The sequence below is a fragment of the Somniosus microcephalus genome, chromosome 9 (genome assembly GCF_052327205.1).
Source record: "Somniosus microcephalus isolate GS21.2 chromosome 9, FLI_Smic_1.0, whole genome shotgun sequence".
Classification (NCBI taxonomy): domain Eukaryota; kingdom Metazoa; phylum Chordata; class Chondrichthyes; order Squaliformes; family Somniosidae; genus Somniosus; species Somniosus microcephalus.
The window spans coordinates 186226096-186253874 of NC_140995.1; the positions used below are offsets into that span (position 1 = coordinate 186226096).

Below are 27779 nucleotides of genomic sequence, written 5' to 3' on the forward strand. Positions count from 1 at the left end.
GTAGCGAGTTCCACATTCTCACCACTCTTTTGGGTAAAGAAGTTTCTTCTGAATTCCCCATTGGATTTCTTATATTGATGGCATCTAGTTATGCTCTTCCCCACAAGTGGAAACATTCTCTCTGTATCTACTCTATCAAAGCCTTTCATAATTTTAAAGACCTCTATTAGGTCACCCCTCAGCCTTCTTTTTTCAAGAGAAAAGAGAGCCAGCCTGTTGATCCTTTCCTGATATGTATACCCTCGCATTTCTGGTATCATCCTTGTAAATCTTCTCTGTACCTTCTCCAGAGCCTCTGTATCCTTTTTATAATATGGCAACCAGAACCGTACGCAGTACACTAAGTGTGGTCTAACCAAGGTTCGATACAGGTTTAGAATAACTTCCCTACTTTTCAATTCTATCCCTCTAGAAATAAACCCTAGTGCTTGGTTTGCATTTTTTATGGCCTTGCTAACCTCTGTCACAACTTTTAGTGATTTGTGTATTTGTATCCAAAGATCCCTTTGTTCCTCTACCCCACCTAGACACTCACCCTCCAAGTGATAAGTGACCTCCCTATTCTTCCTACCAAAATGCAACACCTCACATTTATCTGTGTGGAGAGCGAGAGAGAGAGAGAGAGAGAGAGAGAGAACACAGTGGGAACAGTACTAGTACAAAAGTAAAATACTGCAAATGCTGGAAATCTGAAATAAAAACAGAAAATGCTGGAAATACTCAGCAGGTCAGGCAACATCTGTAGAGAGAGAAACAGAGTTAACGTTTCAGGTCGATGACCCTTCGTCAGAACTGGAAAAAGTTGGAGATGAAACAGGTTTTTAAGCAAGTGTAGGGGCAGGGAGAGGGGGAGGGGAGGAAAGAACAAAAGGGAAGGTCTGTGATGGGATGGAAAGCAGGAGAGATTAAGAGACAAAAGGGATGATGGTGCAAGGCAAAAGGAGATGGTAATGGGACAAGTTAAGAAACAAAAGATGACTCTAGATGAAGTGTAAATGGCAATGGCAGAATGATCAACAGCTGTCATGTGAGAGAGAAAAAAACAATAGGGGCAGAGGTTATGATCTGAAATTGTTGAACTCGATGTTGAGTCCAGAAGGCTGTAAAGTGCCTAATTGAAAGATGAGGTGCTGTTCCTCGAGCTTACGTTGAGCTACATTGGAACAGTGCAAGAGGCCGAGGACGGAGAGGTCAGAGTGGGAGTGGAGCAGAAAATTAAAGTGCTAGGCAACCGGAAGCTCAGGGTCACCCTTACGGACTGAATGGAGGTGTTCCACAAAGCGATCACCCAATCTGTGTTTGGTCTCCCCAATGTAGAGGAGACCACATCGTGAGCAGCGAATACAGTATACTAGATTGCAAGAAGTACAAGTAAATCGCTGTTTCACCTGGAAGGAGTGTTGGGGCCCTGGACAGTGGGAAGGGAGGAGGTAAAAGGGCAGGTGTTGCATCTCCTGCGCTTGCACGGGAAGGTGCCGTGGGAAGGGGAAGGGATGTTGGGGGTGATAGAGGAGTGGACCAGGGTGTTGCGGAGGAAGAGGTCCCTTCGGAATGCTGAAAGGGGAGGTGAGGGGGCGGGTGTGTTTGGAAGTGGGATCACGCTGGAGTTGGCGAAAATGGCGGAGGATGATCCGTTGAATGTGGAGGCTGGTGGGGGTGAAAGATGAGGACAAGGGGAACCCTTTTGCGGTTCCAGGAGGGAGGGAAAGGGGTGAGAGCAGAAGGAGGTAGAAGCGCGCTGTGCGGGGTTGGGGAACTATGAGGTTGGCGGCCGTGGAAGGAAGATATCCAGAGGACATGAGGTCAGTGACAGTCTTTGAAATGGTGGCTTGATGTTCGGTAGTGGGGCAGTGTAACAGAACGCAATTGTCTCTCTTTTTTTCTTTCCATTAGAAAATATTCCTTGATGTACTTAAGAGTGGTAACCTGGTGTCGTTTTATTAATTCAGTTGAAAATTGATTTATCAGTAATAAGAATTTCTAATAAGGGTGTCCAGTCTTCCACCTGTGAGTAATGTAAGATTTCGCAAGAATTTCCGAAATTTCTACAGCCAAAGATTAAAGATAACCTGGGTAGAATATACCTTTAAAAATCCAGGGATCAAAATGGCCATCAGACCTCATGGCAGAAGACAAAAGACAGTCTCTCTACAAAGCACGGGCTGACAAAAAAGACTTGAAAGGCAACCTGTGTGTGTGCTGTGAAAAGGATAATCAAAGATGGCTGTCCGACCTCGTGGCAGAAGACACCACACAGCCTGTGTTGCATATGAAAGGGAAAATCAAAGATGGCCGACAATGGATTTAGAAAAAAAAAACAGCCCCTGAAGCAATGGAGTATTTAAACTGTCAATCAAAGGCAGTTCGAGGAGTTTCACCGCAGGACAATCGATGTTTGTTTACAGGAAGTCTACAATGTTGACACAAAGGCTTAACCACTTGAGACTGCCAATCAATTGTGGTTCTAGTGACCACAGGACAATGGCTTTGTTTACACTAACATCCAAGGGCTGTTTACTCAGCAATTAAGGAAATAGACATTTTTTTTCAAACCGAGACAGCTCTATTCAAACCCATCACGATGAATGGGGATACATTCAAAAACCCATCATAAGGGAAATGGGTAATTCATCCAAACCCCATCACAGTCAATGGGGACAGTTTGGATCCCTTTTGTTCAACCCAGAAACATCCGGATTTGGGCGGGAAGATTTCGGCCCCAAATGGGGTATAAGATAGCTTCTCAGGAAGCCATCTCTCTCTCTCTGCAGCCTCGCCTCCATGCCCTATCTGCAACTCAGGAGCCCGCCCAAGGGAGTGGAATACCAGCAGTTACTTTTAAACACTGGGGTATCTCCATTTCAGGGTGGTGAAGAATCTAAGACCGCAGGTGCACGGAGCAGGCGTTTCACTGGTGAGCATAGTTTTTATGGCCTATCACAAGGCAACTTAGATAGGTATTTACGGGTGGGAATTAAGGGGGATTTTGTTAAATTGTGATTTTAGTCGATTTTCCCTCGTTGTGTCCGTTTTCTCCTCCCCTGTTAAGTAACAGTGTTGCACTAAGCAAAAGAGTGCTGTAGTGGACACTAAGTACTGTGAGAAGTAAAGTGCTGCACTAGTTAAAAGTGCTGTATTTAAGTAAGTGTGTACTGTATTAAAAGTGCTGTATTTAAGTAAAAGAGTGTTGTACTAAGCAAAAGAGTGGTGTACTGTGTTAAGTAAAAGTGCTGTATCGAGCACAGGTGTGTTGTATTCATTATTTTAAGTTGTTGCTTTTTGTTTCAATAAATACTGGTCTGTTTTGCACCCAACCACGAGTCTCATTTTCTGTCTATATCGCTACCGAATAAGTCCAGCGGTCAGAACCAGGAAAAGGGGAGCGCTTCGAAACCGCACGGGGCTCTGGAGCAGCTGAGAGGCTTCTGACTGGCCAGAGACAATAACCCCATCCCCGCTAGTAATTCCTACAGTAACCTGATTTAAAAATCACTGAAAATGACAAAAATATTAGACTGAACCATTTAATTGCTGCACAGGAGTCAGTTTCTTAGCAAATTAAATATTTTTGAAATAAAAAACCTTTAAAAAACGTGCCTACTAGTGCTTGTATGGCTAAGAAAATTAGCATAATTTGAGGCAGCACGGTGGCATAGTGGTTAGCACTGTTGCCTCACAGCACCAGGGACCCGGGTTCGAATCCGGCCTCGGGCGACTGTCTGTGTGGAGTTTGCACATTCTCCCCGTGTTTGCGTGGGTTTACTCCGGGTGCTCCAGTTTCCTCCCACAGTCCAAAGATGTGCAGGTTAGGTTGATTGGCTATGATAAATTGACCCTTAGTGTTAGGGGGATTAAATACATGGGGTTATGGGGATAGGGTGGGATATGTGTTGGTGTAGGGGTTACGGGGATCAGGTGGGATATGTGTCGGTGCAGGCTCGATGGGCCGAAATGGCCTCTATCTGCACTGTGGGGTTTCTGTGATTCTGTGATTCCCGAAGCAGTGCGATTGGCCCCAATTGTGACATGGGGGCGTGGCCAGTTTTGTGGGCGGGGCCTGATTCAGGTGAATTGAATCTTGAACCAGCATAAACGATCACGTAAAACACAAACATAATTGGATTTAGGCGTATTTCACTTAAGTTTAAAACTCCTCAATCTTTTGTGCTGGTTTGGCCGATTCCACCCACATTAGGCAGATATTGCTAGCGGAAACGAACAGACTCTGCTAGCTAGAGACCTGAAGTAAGAACCCTGGCCGATTTTACCCCTTTCCAAGAATGTTGAAGCCGAGTGTCATGGTCTCACTGAAGGTGGCTAACTCAAAAGTCAGATCATTTTGTTGGTTTTTAAGATTCTTCATTCTGACTGTTTCAGCGCAATACCATCAGGAGATACCAGGATGCCCCAGCAGAATTAATATAGTTGATAGCGAGTACTACTGTTAAGCTTCTGCACAAATTCAAGTGTTTGGGGTAGGTTTTAATACTTATTTTTCAGACAGTATGTTGTTTTTGAGAAGTTGTAAGGTTTTTTAATATGGTATTTTGAGTTTTACTGGATATACGAGGCACTAGACATCCACAATAAAAGAAATAGGAACCTCTGCAAGAAAGGACCGCCGCAACACAATTTTTAAAAGTTAGCAGTGGCACTCTGATTGGTTAGCTGGAGAGACGATTCCAAGATGATGTCAGATGGCGTGCTGAACTTCCTCCGCCCCCACACAAATACAGAATGTCTCACTTTTGTATGACCCAGCCCAGATCGCAAAACTCAGCCAACTGAGGGAGGTAGATCCCCACTAATTTTGTCCCCTCACTTCCGCTCCTGAAAGTGTGGGCTTTTTGCTGGCGTACAGCTCCTTTTATGCCTTCCATCACCGCACCCATGTACCAATGTTTGTGTAAGCCTCAACAGCCAGTGTTGACAAGCTATTTAGCCAGAGGAGAATCAGACAAGACCAAGGTAGTCGTCACCCGACATCCATATATGCTCGCTTCTAGCAGCGGGGGTGAGTGAGTAGAGATCAGGATACTGGCCCAACTTTCCATCCCTAACCCAGGGGCACCAAGGCCAATTGTAGCCTGTCTATTGCCACCCCAGCTGATCAAATAAAATCAGCGCAGTTGAGGGATTCAAGCCGAGATATACGTAGTCTGTATGTCTTGGGTACTCGCTGGATAAACAAGCTGAGCCATCAGTAAGCTCAGGAAATCAGGCTCAAAATCACCCAGCTAGTAAGTGAGTGTACACACGCACACATTGTTATACTAAATTGTGAAATGCCACGTTAAATTTATCGAAGTGGTGAGAGGCATATTTATAACCTCATCACACTCCTGTAATACAATTTGAACTTGTTTAATTTGCGTAATAGTTATAGCTGGTAATGAATGCCAGAAGCCAAAACAAATTAACTGTACAGAATTAAATTTATATAAGGTCACTTCAGCAACCATTAACCAGACTTCGGGCAGCTTATGTACAAGGATCATTCAAATCTTTCCTTGTACCAATTTCCACTATAATTTATAATATATTTGAGGGAAGGCTGGTGGAACAGTAAAGTTATTCTTTCCCAAAATTTGCTTCCAAAAATCCTCCAATCCCGGTTATTTTACTACCTAAAAAAAAGTCCAGGGCAGTACAAGCATCGCACCTGTGACACCAGCGTTACGTGCTGTGCTGACAAATACAAATACACAAACACATCTCTTGTTTTCTTGCACAAACGATAGCTGGGGTCGAGTTTCTGCTAGTTTCCGCTAGCAATATCAGGGCGAAAGAATTTTAAATGTAAGCGAGCAACGCCCAAAACCACTTACGCTTGTGTTTTCCCTCGACCTTGTACACTGGTTCAGGTAGGGTTTATTACTCATATTGTGTTTACTCTCCACTCATGGGACAACTCTTTGAGCTGCCATTAGGCTCGTCTGATTTTACGTCCATTTAAAATGAATAGATGGAAAAATTGGGCTGCATTATAAGCGTGCAGTCCTCCCCACCCAATTTTCCTCTTTGTGCTGTACTCAGACAATGCTTTACACCCAAATGCTGAAGAGGAAAATTGCCCCCGCACGGTCTTCATGTTGTATTCAAGCAGCTGCTTTCCGTAGGCGGTCTCCCAATTGTTCACTAACTTTGTTGGAAGAGCCATGGAAACCATGGGGGAAATGGCGTCCACGCCGTTTCTGCGGCTTTTCACCAAAGTTGTGGCAGGAATCCAGGAGAACCCCTATGGAAATTCATGCTTTGCATTGTTGGTCGTCATTCAGCTTAACTGTTCCATTTTATTAGTACCCTTTCTTGTTTTCTTGACTTTTAGCACTATTTTAAATGGAAACTAAATTTTCCATCAAATAAATAAAGGTTTTTTTTGGGGGGGGGGGGGTAAAAGAGGTTTTCTACCCCTGGTTTTCGATATAGAACTTAAAATCTCCAAAAATCACAGGTTTTAAAAATCAACAATAAAGGCTGGCTTTAATGAATTTGATTGTGAAAATAATCTTAAAAGGACTGGAAGAAAATTAGCCTGTGTCCCTCCTGCGAATCAAAAACAGCAGAAGCTTAAAAACTATCTAAATAAAAGGATAATATTTCAAAAGAAGAACATGATAATATGATGATGCCTGCAAGGAAAACAAGGCAATTGAAGATTTCCCAAAGGAGGATGAAGCTTTCAGCTGGTTTAACTCCACAGCTGAAAATCTAATCAGTACAATGGAAATGAAGCCATTAAGTTTGACACAATCTGGTCCAGTATTGATGAGTGCCCATTACTGTGGGTAAATGACATCGCGTTTGTGGCAGTATTTCTTAAAAATGCATGTCAGACAAAATAGGCTGCAATGTTGCACGGTCAGAATTAATATTTAAATAAGCACTCTAAAGCTTAGCCTCACCTCCGGCCAAAATGAAATGTTGCTGGTCAGTGAGACACAACAGAAAGAGAGCAATTATGCCAGGGATGCTGTTAAAAATTAAAATAAACCCTACTGGCTTGTGAAGAGACCATATAAGATAGCAATACAATATGGGCTTTGAAAAAAATCCCACTGGCTCGGTGGGTGGATCCGCTGCCCTGGATCCAGAATGAGACGCAGCTGATTTTAACGGCCGGGCTTCATTTAAATCTTGCTGGCTGACTTCCCAGCCATTCCGGATGGGAAGTCTGCGGGAAGCGATAGAAAAATCACGCGGCCCATAGGCCGACTGCAGACATCAAGTAAGTGATTGGGGTCCCTCAGGGGGGGTGGGGGCGCGGAATTGCAACAGGGAAGGCATTAGCTTTCCTTGTGGGGCCCAGAAGAATATTCCTGCACCTACTGCCATCACAGGGAAAGCAAAAAAAAGTTTTAAAACATACTTTTTTCTGACTTCCTCGCCGGGAAATTGACTGCCGTTTCCTGATCAGTCAGCCTAGTTAAAATCGCAGTTATGCTCCGATTACATAGTTGGGTCCCGACATGTATATGTTTAAAAAAAAAAGGTTCCCCACTGGCTTTGGGCGGGTGTCCTAACCGCTTGGGCGATTTTAACTGCACCCTGGTTGATGTTGTCAGGACAGCAGCATGGTGCTACAGGTTGACCTCAATGTCCCAGCTCAGGCAGTGAGGTGTGGGGGATGGAAAAGTCAGCCAGAATCCCTTCTCTTAATTACAATTCCGTGATTCTTGTCAGAATCTGAATGGTGAAGACAAGACAAGCTCGACAAAGATGCCCTTTTCTTTGTCTCTTTTCTCACTGCTCCACCTCCCGACCGCTGGATAACCCACAAGTAATGGGAAGAAAAAAAGATTCATACAACCAGTAAATTGCTGGTGGCGAGTTGGAGGACGTACCGTTTTATGAATATAGGGGTGTTATCGATAAAGTGTGATGGGGAAATTTAGCAGAAAGTGGAAAATAAAGCTGCTTCCTCCAACAGGCGAATAGACACGCTTAAAGCGAGAGAGTGGCCATTCCTATTGTTTTTTTTTATATCATGAACAGGACTGGAACTGGAGTAGGGCAATTTGTACAGCAACAAAGGACCCGAAAGAGTCAGAGTCGATGTAGGAAAAGTTGGGAACAGGAAGAGTTGGGGCGGTGCAGCATTGGCATGGGAAGAGTTGGAACAGGAAAAGTTCAGCTGGGAAGTTTAGAAGAATGAGAGGGGATCTCATTGAAACTTATAAAATTCTGACATAACTGAACAGACTAGATGCAGAAAGGATGTTCCCGATGGTCAGGGAGTCCAGAACCAGGGGTCACAGTCTAAGGATAAGGGGTAGGCCATTTAGGACAGAAATGAGGAGGAATTTCTTCACCCAGAGAGTGGTGAACCTGTGGAATTCTCTACCACAGAAGGCAGTAGAGGCCAATTCATTAAATACTAGCTGGAGTGCCTGGCGGTGCCGAGGGTTTTTTGAGGGCATGTTGTTATGAAAAAAGTAGAAATAATTTTTATATATATAAATGAGGTTGTCTGTCTGTCTGTGTGGGAAGGAGAGAGAGAGAGAGGGGGGAAGGAGAGAGAGGGGGGAAGGAGAGAGAGGGGGGAGGAGAGAGGGAAGGGGAGAGAGAGAGAGAGAGAGAGAAGAAGAGAGTGAGGGAAGGAGATAGAGATAGATGTGTCTGAGTCTGGTCAGGAGTCTCTGAGGCTCTGGCTTGGATATGTCTCGCCTGGTCAGCAGCTTGACGTGCCTGAGTCTGGTCTGTAGTCTCTGAGGCTCTGGCTTGGGTATGTCTCGCCTGGTCAGCAGCTTCCAAGTCTGCTACGTTTTCTTGAGGGTATGCTGTTATGAAAAAAGAAAAAATATTTTTTATATATATAAAAATTAGTCTGTCTGTCTGTCTGTGTGGGAAGGAGAGAGAGAGAGACGGAGAGAGGGAAGGAGAGAGAGAGAAACTGGGGGAGAAGAGGGAGATGGGGGGGGAAGAGGGAGAGAGAGAGAGACGGGGGGGAAGAGAGAGAGAGAGAGAGACTGGGGGGAAGGAGCGCCTCAGGCCCGGCCGGATGGACCCCTGCCGCTCCAGTGAACCGGAGCCCCCGCGTGCAGCGTATCGTCTCAGGCCCAGCCCGAGTGAGCCCTGATGAGCTCCTGCTGCGGGCCTCCGATGCTGCTCCGCTGCTGGACTTATTTCGGAATTAGCCTGGATAGAGAGGGGGGGGGAAGGAGCGCCTCAGGCCTGGCCCTATGGACCCCTGCCGCTCCGGTGAACCGGAGCCCCCACGCGCAGCATATCGCCTCAGGCCTGGCCCGAGTGAGCCCTGATGAGCTCCCGCTGCGGGCCTCCGACGCCACTCCGCTGCTGGATTTATTTCGGGATTAGCCTGGAGAGAGAGGGGGGGAAGGAGCGCCTCAGGCCCGGCCCGATGGACCACTGCCGCTCCGGTGAACCGGAGCCCCCGCACGCAGCGTATCGCCTCAGGCCCAGCCCGAGTGAGCCCTGATGAGCTCCCGCTGCGGGCCTCCGACGCTGCTCCGCTGCTGGATTTATTTCGGTCGATGTTTTTCTGGCTGTTGTATGGTCGCAGTTTATCAGTTTATCGCCGCATGGTTGTCTGTGGTTTTTCGCGCTCCCGCACTAACGGCAGTTTGAAAGATTAGGCCCCGCCCACACACGCCATGAAACGCCCTCCGTGACGCAGCACGTGCTCCCCCCGTAGGATTGGTCAACCTTCACATCACTCAATGCTAATGAGCAGATTCCCCCGTATGATTGGCCAACCGCTAATGAGTGGATTTTTGAACGTTTTTTTATACTGTCTGAACAATTTTATGACACTCCCCTAATCATAAGCTTTCTTTTGATATAACATATGTGTAGGTACGCTCTATAACTTTTGAGTTAAGTCCGGACATACACACAGACAGACGGACGGATCCTTTTATATATATATATATAGATTTTATATATATATAGATAGATATTCATAGAAACATAGAAGATAGGAGCAGGAGTAGGCCATTCGGCCCCTCGAGCCTGCTCCGCCATTCAATGCGATCATGGCTGATCATCCAAGTTCAGTACCCGGTCCCTGTTTTCTCCCCATATCCCTTGATCCCTTTAGCTTTAAGAAATATATCCAACTCCTTTTTGAATATATTTAATGAATTGGCTTCTACTGCCTTCTGTGGTAGAGAATTCCACAGGTTCACCACTCTCTGGGTGAAGAAATTCCTCCTCATTTCTGTCCTAAAAGGCCTACCCCTTATCCTTAGACTGTGACCCCTAGTTCTGGACTCCCCGACCATCGGGAACATCCTCCCTGCATCTAGTCTGTCCAGTCCTGCCAGAATTTTAAAAGTTTCAATGAGATCCCCTCTCATTCTTCTAAACTCCAGCGAGTACAAGCCCAATCGACCAAGAAGGAGTTGGATATATTTCTTAAGGCTAAAGGGATCAAGGGGTATGGGGAGAAAGCAGGGACAGGGTACTGAGTTTGGATGATCAGCCATGATCGCATTGAATGGTGGAGCAGGCTCGAGGGGCCGAATGGCCTACTCCTGCTCCTATCTTCTATGTTTCTAAGTACAGGGTGGGGGCAGGAAAAGCTGGGGCTGGGAAGAGTCGGGGCATGAGGCAAGGGTTGGCTGAGCAGTGGGGGCCGAGAAGAGCTTATACCATGAGACGTGATTGTTCACGTAGGGCAGGTTTTTTTTACATAGGGAATTTGCTTCATAATTAATGTCAGCAGCTTCAATTGTAAATGTTGACGTTAAGAAGTGTTACTCAGATTCATGACATTGGCAGTTGGACAGAAAGTGCACACCATATGAAAAACTTTTAATAATATACAGATTTTGGCAAATTAATGGCCAGAGTACACTGTTAGCACAAGCTTCAGTGGAGAGCAACAATTGCTTATTGGTTATTGAACCAAAATAAAATTTGTTCTATTAAATTTTTCTAGACAAAGCAAAGTTCTAATATATGTTTAGTTTATTTGGACATATTTTATTTCATTGCGTCAATTTATTGGGACCAGCCAGATGGAATGCAATTGACTTTTCCAGTCCTGTGCATTCCTATGTACTTCAGAATATTCAGCCTTTAGGATAGAAAGTAAATATTTTCAAAAAGTGAAAACATTGCTACCTGCTTTATAATATTCAGAGGCTACTTTCCCAGTATCATGCTAGAAGAACTTTGTTGGGTCACGGGCCTTTGGTGTCACATGAATTGATGAGACATTATCACAATTGCTGTTGTGCCCCCCTCGCCCCATCACTTTGTAGCCCAGATGTTCTGATTATAATGCCAACAGCAACCCAACCGTTGGCATCACATCAAAAAACCCAGGCCTACATATATCTTCAGAAGTGAGCCACAGTATAATCATTCCTTGTAAAATACAAAAACAAGTCAATAACTGTTGAGTTGGACCATGTTATAAGACTATAACAATTTCAGGATTTGGGGGACTGTATACAGACTTCTTTCTCCCTTGGTTTTGGACATAGCTGAATGTTAAATTCATACCACTGTAGTAAATTATAAATTTGACTGTGGCCTGACTGTGCTTTAAACCAGTTTTCTCCAGTTAACTCCAGTTTTCTCTCCTCCTTTGCTGAAGCTAGTTTCTTGCTGAGTTAGAGGCGTTAGTCATCCTCCAGTACTTGGCACAAGGAGCTATTTGGAATCAGCCTTAACAGTGCTATCAGAAGACTATTCAACAGATGTCATCAGATAGTGAACAGAATCGTCAGGTGATCCCAGTTCTACCCTTCCCAGCTCAGAGCGCTGAGGCAAGTTTTAACAGCCCTAGCTGAGCCGGAGCTGAAATCAGCTAGCTCTGCACCAATTGAGGAATCTTCCTTCCTGCTTGGTATGACTTAGGTACTCACTCGATGAATTCACCATCATTAATCATTTTGGAGTACAGTGGCAGGGATGTTTGAAATGGACAGAGGTGATTTCAGAGACTACAGCCAAAGGATACAACATTGCTAAAAATGTCACAACTATCTTCAAATATATATTTTACAACGTTGCTTAATCACAATTGATTGGATGGTATTCATGATGTGGATCAGAGCATCCATGCTGTCAATAAAAATATTTTTTAAACATTCTCTACTCCAAATGGTAAAAGTGTGTACCATTTCTGTAATAATTGCCATTACTCATAAGCATTATTGTGGATATAATTTTACATTTAATTTCCTGGCAATGACTGAGCTGCGGCTCTGTTTAAAGATGAAAGATCAAAGGGGTAAGAGCTAATGAAAGAGGCTCTCAATTGCAAAGTGACATTTCTTATATACACCATTAACCGAAAGGGCAGCCAAATGAAATTAAGACAGTTTTGCTTGCCCAAACTCAGCTTAGCAGGAACCAGCAGACCATTGAGTGATTAAACCAATCATGATGACTTCAATCAGGAAGGAGGCACAAATCACAAAAAAATGTAAAAACTAAAACAAGTTAGTCATCAGTTCAATTAATTTTCCATCAGTCTATATTTTGCACTGAGGTTTATTCCTGACCTCTCTGCACATTACTTCAGGTTGTTTCTACAATCAAATGCCAACTGAATCATATTTTCCATATTACAAGGCAGAACTGTAGCCAGAGTAGAAATAAAAAGATAAATATATCTTCAACTTAATAAATCATTAACAAAACGAAAACGATCTCTAAATATTGCGAGTCACTTTCTTTGCAGGCTTCTCTCCTTATTTCATTTGTCCTGCAGACACTGGCCTAGTAATTTGGACCTAGGGAACACTCCGTGAGGTGCAGCCGATATTGGGCCTCCTTTCCTTCATGCCGGTGAGCTGCGGACAGCATCAGGCAACTCAGCGAAGCAAGTCTGAAGATCGGGCCACACCCTCAGGTAAGTGAAGTGGGGGTGGGGGGTAGATTGGGTCCGGATGTAGCATTGACTGGGAGGGAGGTAGTGACAGCAATCGGAGGGGTGGAGAGGACCCTTTAAGGAGTGTCTGTTAGGCCGCATGCAGACCTGTTTTCCGTCTGGCGCCGTCTGCCTCAGGGCAAATCAATCTTGCAGTGGTGGCCTCAAACAGGCTCTGGGCCCCTTATCTGCATATGCCTCTTATTTGGGCACTGCACCCAGATGATTTTTTGGCTTTTACCAATATGGCGGGTGGTGCAATTCCAGCTCGTAATGAGCATGCGCTTCCAGCCCGCCATATTGGAGGCTTAGTAGCCCATTTAGTGCCCGGAATACAGGCACTGTGCGATGGAATTTCTAGTCCTGTGACTTATACTGGGGCATATTCCACAAGTGCTGGCAGCATGTGTGAGCTTATACAGTGAGGTCCAATTCAACTAGAGAGAGCATCATAGCCAATGCTGTCCCCATGGGCATTCACACAAGCAAACTTTTAAGTAGTGATCACCAAGCAGTCACCCGCAAGAACAATGAAAGATTGTTGCCGTCCCTAGTCCAAGACACTGAGACCACCTGTAGCCTCGCCACTGCTACTCCCCACAGAGATCAGTTACAGACAAGAGAATAAACCGGGGGCCTTTCTTGTCTGTATGATGCAGGACCACCCACTGAGTTCTCAGCAGAGCACCCAATAAAGATTTTCATTGTATTTTTGATGCATGTAACTATTTGGAGTTAAAAGCTATAGAAGCAATTAATGTGGTTCACAGCTATAATGGTTGTTAATATTTAAGTAGTAATGTTACCATCTAAACCAGAATGTAATCAAATGAAAATCTTTAAAGTGCAGGAATTTGTATACTATTAACTTTGGTTTCCAGAGAAAGCACCTGCATCATGGGCAGATTTCTCATTTATTTAGATCATAATTCCTGGTTGTTTTTTTCTTGAAACCTGGATGAGATACAATTCAAAAATAAATATCAGTTTACCTACATTAAAACAGTGACTACACTTCAAAAGTACTTAATTGGCTGTAAAGTGCTTTGGGACATCTTGAGGTCATGAAAGGCACTATATAAATGTAAGTCTTTCTTTTAGGTAAATGTAAAAGATCACGTGGCCCTATTTGAAGAGTACCTTTGCTTTGAAGCACTGTAGAACATCCTATAGTCGTAAAAGGTACTATATAAATACAAGTTCTTACTTTTCTTCAGTGCAGTATTGGGAAAGTGCAGGCACCGTCGGAGGTGCTGCCTTTCAGATGAGATGTCAAAATGAGGATTTATCTATCTATCTAGGTCTTTCGGATGAGATGTTAAACTGAGGCCCCTCTCAGGTGGATGTAAAAGATCCCACGGCACTATTTCGAGAAGAGATGGTGAGTTCTCCCCGGTATCCTGGCCAATAATAATCCCTCAACCAACATCACTAAAACAGATTATCTGGTCACCGTCACATTACAGTTTGTGGGACCTTGCTGTGTGCAAATTGCCTGCCGTGTTTCCTACATTATGACAGTGACTACACTTCAAGTACTTCATTGACTGTAAAAGGCTTTGGGACATCCTGAGGTCATGAAAGGCACTATATAAATGTAAGTCTTTCTTTTAGGTGATGTAAAAGATCTCATGGCACTAATTGAAGAACATTGGCTGTGAAGAACAGTCAAACATCCTGTAGTCGTAAAAGATATACTATATAAATAGAAGTTCTTACTTTTCTTCACAATAGGCCTGTAATTTACAAGTTTGCGCTATTTTAAGACTGGGATATTATCAATTTTCTGATAATACATTGATGCGTTTAATATCTGTATACTTAACTAGCGCTATTTTGTGTGTATATGGAAGTTCCAGTTACAATGAAAGGTCATCGACCTGAAACATTAACCCTGTTTCTCTCTCTCCACAGATGTTGACTGACCTGCTGAATGTTTCCAGCATTTTCTGTTGATATACTTAACAATTGAATGTTTTTTTTGTGGTTACCTTAGTTGGAGGGATTATCTGTCCACAGCATCTAATTCAGTAGCAGCTCGACAGAGAGACTCTCATAGCCAGCACTTGGTGCATCAATGTTTCTTAATGATCTAATTTTCAGTGGAGTCCAAGCCAAATGTTCAGCCCAACTGAACTGTCCCACTCTAGAAGAGAGGTTATCAGCAGTAGTGCATGCACACTGCAATCAGCTGTTTTCCCCAGTTCCCAGAAGATGCCCTATTAAGAGCTTTGTGAATGATGGGATGAAACTAGAGACGCTGGGAAATTTTAATCGGATGATTTTAATGTGCTCCACTGCTGTTGATAACTGAAGAGCCCCACACTCTCGACTCCTACAGATGCGCACTCCACAATATAGCCTATGTTCAGAAATAGCAACTGTGCGGTGGAAAATAAAGACTGGAGCTAAAGAGAGAAACTTTACTGTATTGAAGATTTACTTTGATATGTTAAAGTTAATTTTCACACATTTTACATCTAGGGACTTGGATTGAAGTTTTTATGCACTTCATCAAGTATTCAATATATTAGTGTTCAATACATCAAGGCTCTACTGTAAATCTCAACGCTCCTTCCAGATACAACTCAAGCTCAGGGTGACCGGTATACGTGAAAAAAGCATCCTGCAGTACAATGATAGATCAATTAAACATGGTATAAAAAATTCACACACACTCCACTGTTACTTTACTGAATCACTAATATGGATAGTAACCCCTACAGTGCAGCTGTGTGAAAATTTCACATGCCCACTATTACACTTTACTTTTGCACTCCTGGTCCTGATGCCATATGATTATTAAAAATGAAGCAACTGAAATGATTACTTTATTACTGAAATTCATTTTTTCCACATACCAAGATGGATCCACACCTAACCAATCATTGTAAGATAATGCACTCAGCCTTTACCTATAGCGAAAGTTGGGCCGCATTAAATAGTAAATGGGAAGCTCGCTTTAAATTTTTAATTTACTCAATCATTTAGCCTCATACTTATTGGAGCAACAGGAGAGTTAGAGTTTCAGAAATCCTGTGGTTTTACTCTCCACAGATGCTGTCTGTCCCGCTGAGTATTTCCAGCATTTTCGGTTTATATTTCAGATTTCTAGCATCCGCAGTATTTTGCCTTTGTTTCAGAAATCATAGCCAATTGCAAAATAAAGTGCATTATCATACAAGTCACATTCATATTCAGATTTTATTCACAAGTCTACAAGGCCTTGGAGAGGGTGCAGAGGAGATTTACTGGACTTCAGTTACGTGGAGAGACTAAATAAACTGGGATTGTTAACTTTAGCGCAGAGAAGGTTAAGGGGAGATTTAATAGAGGATTTCAAAATTATGAGGGGTTTTGATAGAGTAGATAGGGAGAAACAAAGGAGTCAAACTAAAATGGAAACAAAAAGTTACACAAACACATTTCTAATTGCCTTGTTGCATTTGTTATAGGACAATACATTTGAAGCATACAAAAGGTAAGTGAATAATCCCACTGTGTTTCTGTACTGAAAACAAGCTTTCTTTACTGTAGTGTGATAAAGGCAAGTTGACACAGGTTACAATGCATAGGTCCATATGCACAAGTAATAGTGATTATGATAAACAAATAAATGTATACAGATCTGTTAATCTAAATTATGAAGAATTGTTACAGACTAATTTGTTAAACTTCCCCATAGGTTCCCCCGTCCGAGACTTGAACTTGCATCTTGAATGGAAGTCGTCGTCGTCTTCTTCTTTCACAAGTTTCTCTCCTATCTCACCTCATGCCCTCTCAAGCTCATCATGTCCACGAGACCCACCTTCTGCCCCCTTAGCCCATTTCCCACCTGATGCGCCATCAATTACTCAAAAGACTGAAGTTGAGCGAGTAACAATCAGGCTTTTATTAACTAAAGAATGAAGGTCTTGTCTCGAGTGGTCGACCCGTCCAGAATACTAAGGGACTGGGAGGTAGTCACTTATATACCTGGAATAGTGGGAGGAGTCAGCCGAGGCATGTCCAGACCTGTACCTAGTGGAATACACATACAGACACAGACAGGTATGACAGTGGTTTACCACACCACCAAACTGCTAACCATCCCCCTTCCCTTCCTGGGCCCCATGTTAGCTGATGCTGATATTGTTAATGGTTCCTTCTCCTCATGTACTGTCCCCCTCCCTTTCAAATATGCTGTCATCGCCCCCTCCTCAAAAAAACAACCCTTGACTCCCTCTGTCCTTGCAAACTACCACCCCATCTCTAACCTCCCTTTCCCTTCCAAGTCCTTGAACGTGTTGTCACCTCCCAAATCAGTGCACATCTTTCCTGCAAATCCATGTCTAAATCTTTCCAATCAGGTTTCTGCCCATGCCACAGCACTGAAACGGCCCTTATCAAAGTCAGAAATGACATCCAATGTGACTGTGACCGTGGTAAACTATCCCTCCTCATTCTTCTCGACCTGTCTGCAGCCTTTGACACAGTTGACCACACCATCATCCTCCAACGCCTCTCCTCCGTTGTGCAGCTGGGTGGGACTGCACTCGCCTGGTTCCATTCTTATCTATTCAGTCCTAGCCAGAGAATCACCTGCAATGGCTTCTCATGAGCCACTCTCGCATCGTTACCTCTGGAGTCCCCCAAGGATCTATCCTTATCTCCCTTCTATTTCTCATCTACATACTGCCCCTTGGCGAGATCATCCGAAAACACGACGTCCGGTTCAGGCTGACGACACCCAGCTCTACCTCACCACCACCTCTCAATCCCTCCACTGTCTGATTTGTCACACTGCTTGCCTGACATCCAGTCCCAGATGAGCAAAGATTTCCTCCAACTAAAAATTGGGAAGACTGAATCCATTGCCTTCGGTCCCCGTCACAAACTCCGTTCCCTAGCCACCAACTCTGGAGATCTTCCCTCCATGGCTGTTAACCTCATATTCCCCCAACCCCGCACAGCCGGCTTCTACCTCCTCCCCAAGATTCACAAACAGGGCTGCCCTGGTAGACCCATCGTTTCAGTCTGTTCTTGCCCCACAGAACTGATTTCTTCCTATCTCGACTATTTTTTCTCCCTTTGTTCAGTCTCTTCCCACCTACATTTGCAACTCTTCCGACGCTCTCTGCCACTAACAGTTTCCAGTTTCCTGGCCCCAATCATCTCCTTTTCACTATGGACGTCCAATTCTTCTACACCTCCATCCCCACCAGGATGGCCTGAGGGCGCTCCGGTTCTTTCTTGAACAGAGGCCCAACCAGTCCCCATCCACCACCACCCTCCTCCGCCTGGCTGAACTTGTTCTCACAATGAACAATTTCTCCTTTGATTCCACTCACTTCCTCCAAATTAAAGGTGTTGCTATGGGAACCCGCATGGGCCCTAGCTATTTTCATGCGATATGTAGAGCACTCTTTGTTCCAGTCCTAATCAGGTCCCCGCCCTCACCTCTTTTTCTGGTACATTGATGATTGTAATGGTGCTGTTTCCTGCTCTCGCCCTGAACTAGAACATTTCATTCACTTTGCTTCCAATTTCAACCCTTCCCTCACCTTCACATGGTCCATCTCTGACTCTTCGCTTCCCTTCCTTGACTTCTCAGTCTCCATTTCTGGGGATAGGCTATTGACAAACATCCACTATAAGCCCACTGACTCCCACAGCTACCTGGACTACACTTCCACCCACCCCTCTTCCTGTACGGACTTTATTCCATTCTTCCAGTTTCTCCGTCTCCACCACATCTGTTCCAATGATGCCACCTTCCATACTAGTGCTGCTGATATGTCTTCCTTTTTCCTCAACCAAGGATTCCCCTCTACCGTGGTTGACACGGCCCTCGACTGTGTCCGTTCCATTTCCCGCATTTCTGCTTTCACCCCTTCTCCCTCCCAGAACCACGATAGGGTTCTCCTTGTCCTCATCTTTCACCCCACCAGCCTCCACATTCAACGGATCATCCTCCGCCATTTCCGCCACCTCCAGCGTGATCCCACCACCAAACGCATCTTCCCCTCCCCTTTCAGCATTCCGAAGGGACCGCTCCCTCCGCAACACCCTAGTCCACTCCTCAATCACCCCCAACAGCTCCTCCCCTCCCCACGGCACCTTCCCGTGCAAGTGCAGGATATGCAACACATGCCCTTATACCTCCTCCCTTCCCACTTTCCAGGGCCCCAAACACCCCTTCCAGGTGAAACAGCGATTTACTTGTACTACTTGCAATTTAGTATACTGTGTTCGCTGCTTACGATTCGGTCTCTATATTGGGGAGGCCAAACGCAGATTGGGTGACCGTTTTGCGGAACACCTCCATTCAGTCCGTACGGGTGACCTCGAGCTTCTGGTCGCTTGTCACTTTAATTCTCCGCTCTACTCCCACTCTGACCTCTCTGTCCTCGGCCTCTTACACTGTTCCAATGAAGCTCAACGTAAGCCTGTGGAACAGCACCTCATCTTTCGATTAGGCACTTTACAGCCTTCTGGACTTAACATTGAGTGCAACAATTTCAGACTATAACCCCTACCCCTATTTTTTCATGTGGCAGCTGTTGATGATTCTGCCATCCCCATGGCAACATTTAACCACTCCTGCCTTCCACCCTAGCACAGACCGTCCCTTTTATTCTTCCTTTCCCTCCCCCCTTCCCCTGCCTCTGCTCCTGCTTAAAACCAGTTACATCTCTAACTTTTTCCAGTTCTGACGAAGGATCACAGACCTGAAACGCTAACTCTGTTTCTCTCTCCACGGATGCTGTCTGGCCTGCTGAGTGTTTCCAGCATTTTCTGTTGTAACTTCATCCGTCTCCCTGGTCACCAAGGCTGAAGCAAACCGTTCGCAACCTTGGCATCCTACTTATCCGAGATGAGCTTCCGACCACATATCCGAACCATCAACAAGACCGCTTACTTCCACTTCCTTAACATTGCCCGTCTCCACCCCTGCCTCAGCTCATCTGCTGCTGAAACCATCATCCATGCCTTTGTTACCTCTAGACTTGACTATTCCAAAGGTGTCCTGGCCGGCCTCCCATCTTCTACCCTCCATAAACTTGAACATATCTAAAATGCTGCTGCCCATATCCTAACTTGCACCAAGTCCCGTTCATCCATCAACCCTATGCTCGCTTACCTACATTGGCTTCCGGTCCAGCAACCCCTTGATTTTAAAATGACCATCCTTACTTTCAAATCCCTCCATGGTCTTGCCCCTCCCTATCCCTGCAACCACCTCCAGCCTTACAATCATCCAAGATCTCTGCGCTCCTCCAATTCTGGCCTCTTGCGCATTCCCGATTTTAATCGCTCCACCATTGGCGGTCATGTCTTTAGCTGCCTGGACCCTAGGGTCTGGACTTCCCTCCCTAAGCCTCTCCACGCTACTCTTTTAAAGGCACTCCTTAAAACCTACCTCTTTGACCAAGCTTTTGGTCACCTGTCCTAATATTTCCTTATGTGGCTCGGTGTCAAATTTTGTTTAATAACACTCCTGTGAAGTGCCTTGGAACGTTTTACTATGTTAAAGGCACTATATACATGCAAGTTGTTCTAATTTATTGCACTGCAAATTTGAGCTCCAGGCCAGTTTTATAGCTGTCATGGGAGCCGTGCTTACATCACAGCAAAAAAGTTAAACAGATTTGAAAAGAAAGAATGGTGTTACAGGTAACAATTTCACATCAGATTCATGCTGTTTAATCAAAGAACTGCTATAAGCAACAAAAAAATTTGGCATGCAGTCATAGTATAACTACAGAAAAGGTCATACCCATCACTTACCCAGCAGTGATACATTATAGATGGGGTATACTGTGGCTGCATCTTATTGATTTTTCTGTGTATTTATATATGCACATCTGAATTTGGTGTTCAAATGGATGACCTGGATGGGTAATTAAACATTTTTCTTCCTTGTATTAAGTGACAGCATCATACACTTCTGCCTTTCCGTACAAACCCAAATTTAACCAATATCTGAAACCCATTCTCCCTCTGGACCAGCACACTAGTAATCATCATGTGTCCTGAATGAGATTGCCTAAGCAGTTACAATAAATGTCAAACGATGGAGCAGTTTTGTGCTGTCAAGCTGTGACCACTGAAAGCACTGATATCAAGCCAGAGATTGTTCAAACTTAGATTATTTAACAGCCAGAGAATGAGATTCTCACACTCTCTGATTAAAGCCGGTGTCACAAAGGTGAAAGATCAATGTTCCAATTCACTAAATTACCCTGCCCTTACCTCACCCTCACTAAAGCTGAAACCTTCATCCATATGTTCATCTCCAAGCTCGACTACTCCAGTGCACTTTTTACTGCCCTCCTGAACTCCACTTTACATAAACACTACCTCATACATCCTTATCCTTGCCAATCTCCACTGGCTCCAGTGCAACACATGCATCTTGTTAGCTTTAAACCTGGTACAAAAGTGTGAATGCTCATGATCGCAGGAAAAATTAGAATATTATATATAAACTATAATTTAAAAAAAAGAGGTTGGATGCAGTGTCCCTGGAAATCACCAAAGAGGTTTGTTTTTATATAAATACTGAAAGATCAGCACCTATATTTTCACACCAGGGTACATTAAGTGTTTTGTATTGAAAAACACAGCATGTGTTTACCAGGATACAGTCCTAAGGCAGATATGTTTGAGAAAGCATTCTGTCATTTCTTTGCACCATTGATAACAATGATTTTAATGATTTTATAATGATACTAATGATAAAGATATTAATGATTTACAAGTGAACTTAGATTTTTTTAAAATCAAGTCTTTTTAATGTTTCTTTTTTAAAGTGTATTTTTGTTTTGGTCAAAATGCTGGATGTCAACATAAATATAGAAAGGATTTGACAAAAAGGTAGCAATTAAAAAGAATTATGAAGCAGGGTGACAGCACTTGAAAACGAGGTTCACTATTTGCCTCCCAAGTGCATCTATTTCCTTCCACAGAATACCTAAACATCACTGTGCACAGAAAGCTGAAGGACATGACTGGAGCACTGACTAGTGCTCAACCTATAGGGTTGGAGAACTGCAATTATTCTGCACAGATCTATTTGCGACCAGTTCAGACTGACCCTAAAGTGACAGTATAACACTGGTTCCGGTGAGGTTATTCAAAGGAAGTATGCGTTTATATTTTTAAAACTCTACCTCTAACCAGTGTTCAGAAGGGTTAAAAAATAGAACGTTTTCTTACAAATGTTATGTCCACCATGCAGACAAATGATAATTCACTTGAATGAAAATAATAAATTAACCAGGAGGTGAACTGTCAACAGCTTCATTCACTGCGCCTGAATAAAGCTAAATACTGCATTAATAATCCACTCGTATTAAAAATCATAGAAACACATTGAACAATTCATCCCATGGTTATGAATAAAGGATTTGCAGCCACCTCTCTTGATTCGCTGTAGTGAAATTAAAAACAACTTGTCAGAATGGCTCAGTAGCATTGTGCGCTGGAGCACCAGTATTTAGTGGTGCGGAGTGGAGAGAGGTAGGTTCAATCCCCAACTCCATTGGGAGGTATCAGAGAGCATGTTGCAGTGGTAAACAAGAATTGGCTGTGTAGTCCCCACTCTGTGTGCCCCCTCACAGTTGCCCGAGGGTGGCATTAAGAGCGGCTGAGAGCAGGGCCACCCTCCCTCGTCTATGTCAAAGGGTGAGAAGCGGAGTGCATGTTATGTCAGCACGGTGTATACCTTAAAGAAACATAACGCAGTAATTCAGTTCAGTAGAAATCCTTCAATCTATTCGGAACACATCTATAAATCGAACAGACTCACTCGCAACTTAAGATTAGCACACCGCTAGCAACGCATTTCCAAAGTTTTGTCACGTATGAAAAACAAATCAGAACTCTCTTGCATCTGTGTGACACTTAGACACCAACAAAAAATATTTCTAAATCCACAAATCTGCATCCCAATAATTGTAAGAAATAGGTCAAATTATGCCATGTTATACATTGCACCATATACATTGCACTTATAGCTTAATGGTATCAATAAGGTAAGTTTGAGCCCCGATTCAATTAAAATAATGTGTCTGCAGATGTCTGTACAGCTGCAGCACAAACACGACCGTAAGATCCCGCCGCATAAAGCGGCCGCTGCTGGTTTCCCCACTTACCGCAACAGAGGCAGAAGAGGAGGCGATGAACACACGGATGACCATCTTCTCAAACGGGGAGAGGAGAAACCCGCAGATTAAAGAAACAAACAAATCTGCCGCGACCTTACGCTTATATTGCTATGGAACCGAGTTGCCAGACTGAGCTATCGAGCCGCCGCTGCCGCCTAGGAATGCATGACACGGAGCTGGCAGTCAGTAAATAAATGCACGTTTCCAAGCTCATCACCGAGCGCACCGCTGCCAGCCGGCACGGGATTGCAGCGCTTCGCCCATTCACTGCTGCTCCGAGCCAGCGCAGCGCAGCGCAGCGCTCCACAGCCGCGCGCGGGGTGTTGGGGAATGTAGTCTTTCCCTCGCGCCAGGTCGCGGGGACCCTGGCGGCAGCGGACTACACCTCCCAGCGTGCAGCGCGGCGCCTCCAAGCTCTCCTCGGGCCACCGCCTGCAGTACCGCCTGTCGCCAGGAGGGTCTGCTGCAGCGAACAGTGATCGGATCGATCTCGATCTCCCCCAAGAGGATCGCCCCGTTCATTCATTCACTCATTCAATTCATTCTGAAAACGCACAGTAAGAGCCACCTGTTGTCAAGAGCACTGCATTTCAGCATTGACTGTCCTTAATCTGCTTCCGAACTGAAAACGTTATGCGGAATGATATAAAGGACCGTTTGTAAAGCCCGACTGCAGTGAGTCATTGAGAGCATATATTTGGGACATAAATAGGAAAGGCGGTTCAGGAAATAAGAATTACTGAGTGGCATTCGGGTTGTTTAATCCACCAGTACCAAGGCCATTGGGTTTCCGAGCTCAACCTGACTGTAATCTCCTAGGACATAGGAACAGGATTAGCCACGCAGCTCCTCAGGCCTATTCTGCCATTCAATTAGATCAAGGCTAATCTGTATCTCCACTTCATTTATCCACCTTGGTTCCATATCACTCAATACCCTTACCTAGCAAAAACCTATGAATCCCAGTTTTGAAATTTTCCATTGACCTAGCTATTATGTTCATTAATAACTAGTTTTCATTATGAACAGCTAGCTTCTAGCTAGTCACTTTATTCATGCCATGTGGACTTCTACAGCATCCAACTTGACTACTGCCTTGTGGGTAGCCTAGTGTTATATACATACAGCTCTACAGCTCCACCTAGTGTACCATTCTAGAATGACAGGTTACTGATCATTACATCCCCCTTTCTTTGAGGTTAAACAAATATCAATCAACTTTCAAGAAAAACGATAAAGATGATATCAGTAACACTTTTGTTAGTGCTCTATAAACATAAACATTTTCACAACAGTCAACACATTTTCAAAGCTTTACTTTATACTCAAAGATTAAGTCTATCAGGCTTCTTTACTTCACGTGTGGATCTTCTCAGCACAGGTAAGTCTGATGTGTTTTCATGAGAGCCTGTATGTGTGTTTGTGTTAGATTGTTCCGGTGGTGAGTGACAAGATTCAGTTGCGGCATTGTCATCGATTTGCTCTTGGATAGTTTCTTGTGTTTTCAGGAGGGACTGGCGGTTCCACCTGAGAATCTGTCCTTCCTCAGTTCTAACAGTGTATGACCTTGGTCCAACTTCCTCAAGAACTGTAGCTTTCCTGTTCCATGCATCTGGATCCTCAATCCTGACAACATCATCCCTTGTCAATTGTTTTAGGGTTTTGGATGACTTGTCATAGTATGATTTCTGTTTCAACTTTAACAGTTGAAGTCTCTGTCTCAGTTCCTTACTCTGCTTTTCTTTTGCACACCAGGGTAGCGTGGTACGCAACTTGCGACCCATTAGGAGTTCAGCAGGTGAAGAACCACAGTCTAAAGGTGAGGCTTGGTAGATCAGCAGGGCGAGATAAGGATCAGACTTGCTTTCTGTTGCTTTCTTCAGTAGCTGTTTGAGAACTTGAACACCTTTCTCTACCTTACCATTCAACTGAGCATACAGAGGACTGGATGTGATGTGCTGAAAGTCATACTGTGCTGCAAACTGTTGCCACTCCTTACAGTTGAAGCACGGACCATTGTCGCTAATGGCAATCCTGGGAATTCCATGTCTGGCGAAGATGGATTTAACATGCATTATGACACTGCTTGCTGTGGTGCTTGAGAGCAGCGCCATCTCAGGATAGTTAGAATAGTAGTCAATCACTAATAGATATTCTTTACCATTCAAATGAAAAAGGTCCATACCAACCTTTTGCCATGGTGCTGTTGGTAAGTCAGCTACTATCATTGGTTCCTTTGCTTGTTTGTTTTGGTGGTTCTGACATGTCTCACATTCGCCTATCATGTTCTCAATGTCCTTATTTATGCCAGGCCAATAAACAGTGTCTCTTGCTCTCCTTTTGCATTTTTCAATTCCGAGGTGTCCCTCATGAATCCTTTTGAGCATGTCTTGACGTAGACTCTGTGGAATGACTATTCTGTTCTGTTTTAGTAATAGTCCACTTGCAACACTCAATTCTGACCTGATGTGAAAGTATTTTGGACAGGAACCTTTTGGCCAACCATGATGAATGTTCTCTATTACTGTTTGTAACACTGTATCTTTTACTGTTTCTTCTGCTATTTGCTTTGATTTTGTGTCTGACACGGGCAGCGCAGCAGTGACCATACTCACATGAACATCCACGTCTTCTTCAGTAGAGCTCACATGACTCATTGTGGCTGCTCGGGATAGTGCATCTGCTAACACTATGTATTTGCCTGTTGTGTAGAACAGTTCAAAGTCATATCTTTGCAGCTTCATCATGAGTCGTTGTATCGTTGGAGACATCTCATTCAGATTTTTTTTTATGATGGCAACCAGTGGGCAGTGGTCTGTCTCAACTGTGAAGGTGGGAAGTCCATATATGTAGCCATGGAACTTTTCTAGTCCAACTACCAAGCCTAGACATTCCTTTTCAATCTGGGCGTATTGACACTCAGAATCAGTCATAGACCTGGAGGCATAGGCAACAGGCTTCCAATCTTCACCCTCTGCTTGTAGCAAGACCGTGCCTAGGCCATCTTTTGATGCATCCGTTGACACTTTGGTTCTCTTTGTTGGGTCAAAGAAGGTGAGTACAGGTGTGGTTGTCAGCACTGTTTTGAGATTCATCCACTCTTGTTCATGTCTTTCTGTCCATGCGAACTCATTTGTTTTATGTAGCAGGTCTCGCAGACAGGCTGTCTTGGCTGACAAGTTAGGAATGGATTTTCCAATGAAGTTTATCATCCCAATGATGCGTAGCACTCCTTTTTTGCCAGTGGGTCGGGGCATTTTGAGTATGGCGTTTACTTTTTCCATATCTGGCTCTATTCCTTTACCAGATAGATTATCTCCTAGGAAAGTGACTTCCTGGACACCAAACTGACACTTGGCTTTGTTAAGCTTCAGTCCATTCCGGCGTATGCTCTCCAGCACTTTAGTCAGTCTCTCATAGTGTTTTTTCAGTGTGGAGCCCCAGATGATGATGTCATCAACATAGACCCGAACTCCTTACAGACCTGCAATTACGTGTTCCATCGCTCTATGAAAGATTTCAGATGCAGATATTATCCCAAAAGGCATTCTGAGGAAACAATACCTGCCAAATGGTGTGTTGAAGGTACAGTATTTGGTGCTTTCTTCATCCAGTTTTAGTTGCCAAAATCCTTGTGAGGCATCGAGCTTTGTGAAGTACTGGCACCTGACATTTCACTGGTGATTTCTTCTCGCTTGGGAATCTGGTAGTGTTCACGTTTTATGTTTGCATTTAAGTCCTTTGGATCCATGCATATTCTTAGATCATTGTTCTTTTTCCACATACCATGGAGTTAACCCAATCTGTTGGCTCTTTGACTTTCCTGATGACTCCTAGTGTGGTCATTCTGTCCAGTTCATTCTTGAGCCAGTCACACAGGGGTGCTGGAACTCTCCATGGAGCATGTACCACTGGCTGAGCATCCTCCTTTAGCTGGATCTTGTAATTGAATGGTAGAACTCCAAATCCTTTGAACACATCCTGGAAATTACTCACTACAGAATCCACAGAGTCATCTGGTCTGCTTATGGCACAGTTTATACGGTAGACTCTCTTGACCAGTTCTAAGTCCTCACAAGCTTTGTCACCTAGTAGTGAATCAAGTCCTTCAGCCACAACAGAAAACATGAGATGATGCACTTTGTCTTTGACTGTCACTTTAAGTCTGCATACACCTAAGCTATCTATTTTCTGTCCATTATAGTCCTTCAGTAGTACAGGTAGACTATCCTTTATCCAAAAACCTCAGGACCAGCCGTGTTTCGGTTTTCGGAGAATTTCGGATTTCGGAAGGTGGGTCGGCGGGGGTCCGCGGGGGGGTCGGCGGGGGTCGGCGGGGGGGTCGGCGGGGGGGTCGGCGGGGGTCGGGGCCAGCGGGGTCCGCGGGGGGGTCGGCGGGGGTCGGGGTCGGCGGGGGGGGTCCGCGGGGGGTCATGCGCACGACTTACGCTGACGCTCAGCATAAGTTGGCGGGGGTCGGGGTTGGGGGGGTCGGCGGGGGTCCGCGGGGGGTCGTGCGCACGAATTACGCTGACGCTCAGCGTAAGTCGGCGGGGGTCGGGGTCGGCGGGGGTCCGCGGGGGGGGTCGGCGGGGGTCGGGGCAGGCGGGGGTCCGCGGGGGGGTTGGCGGGGGTCGGGGTCGGCGGGGGGGTCGGCGGGGGGTCGTGCGCATGACTTACGCTGAACGAAAAAACCTTCAGTTTTTAGAGGGTTTTGGTTTTCGGAAGTTCGGATAAAGGGTAGTCTACCTGTACTGACTTTTTCTGTATTTTGGGCTTTT

The 27779-nt window shown here is 44.6% G+C and overlaps 1 protein-coding gene across 3 annotated transcripts in view; it reads right to left on the reverse strand.

Moving 5' to 3' along the window:
* Nucleotides 1–23357, reverse strand: part of sh3bgrl2 (SH3 domain binding glutamate-rich protein like 2) — a 95133-nt gene extending 71776 nt beyond the window's left edge. The window contains exon 1 of one of the 3 annotated variants that reach the window (XR_015079592.1): nt 22987–23357. Coding sequence is in view for 2 of the 3 variants with exons in the window: in XM_085997688.1 (XP_085853814.1) it covers nt 22987–23031 (45 nt within the window). In the remaining variant the exon portion in view is untranslated. The remainder of the gene's footprint in view (nt 1–22986) is intronic. The other 2 variants (XM_085997688.1, XM_085997689.1) reach the window with 2 other exon arrangements.
* Between the last annotated feature and the right edge of the window lie 4422 nt (nt 23358–27779).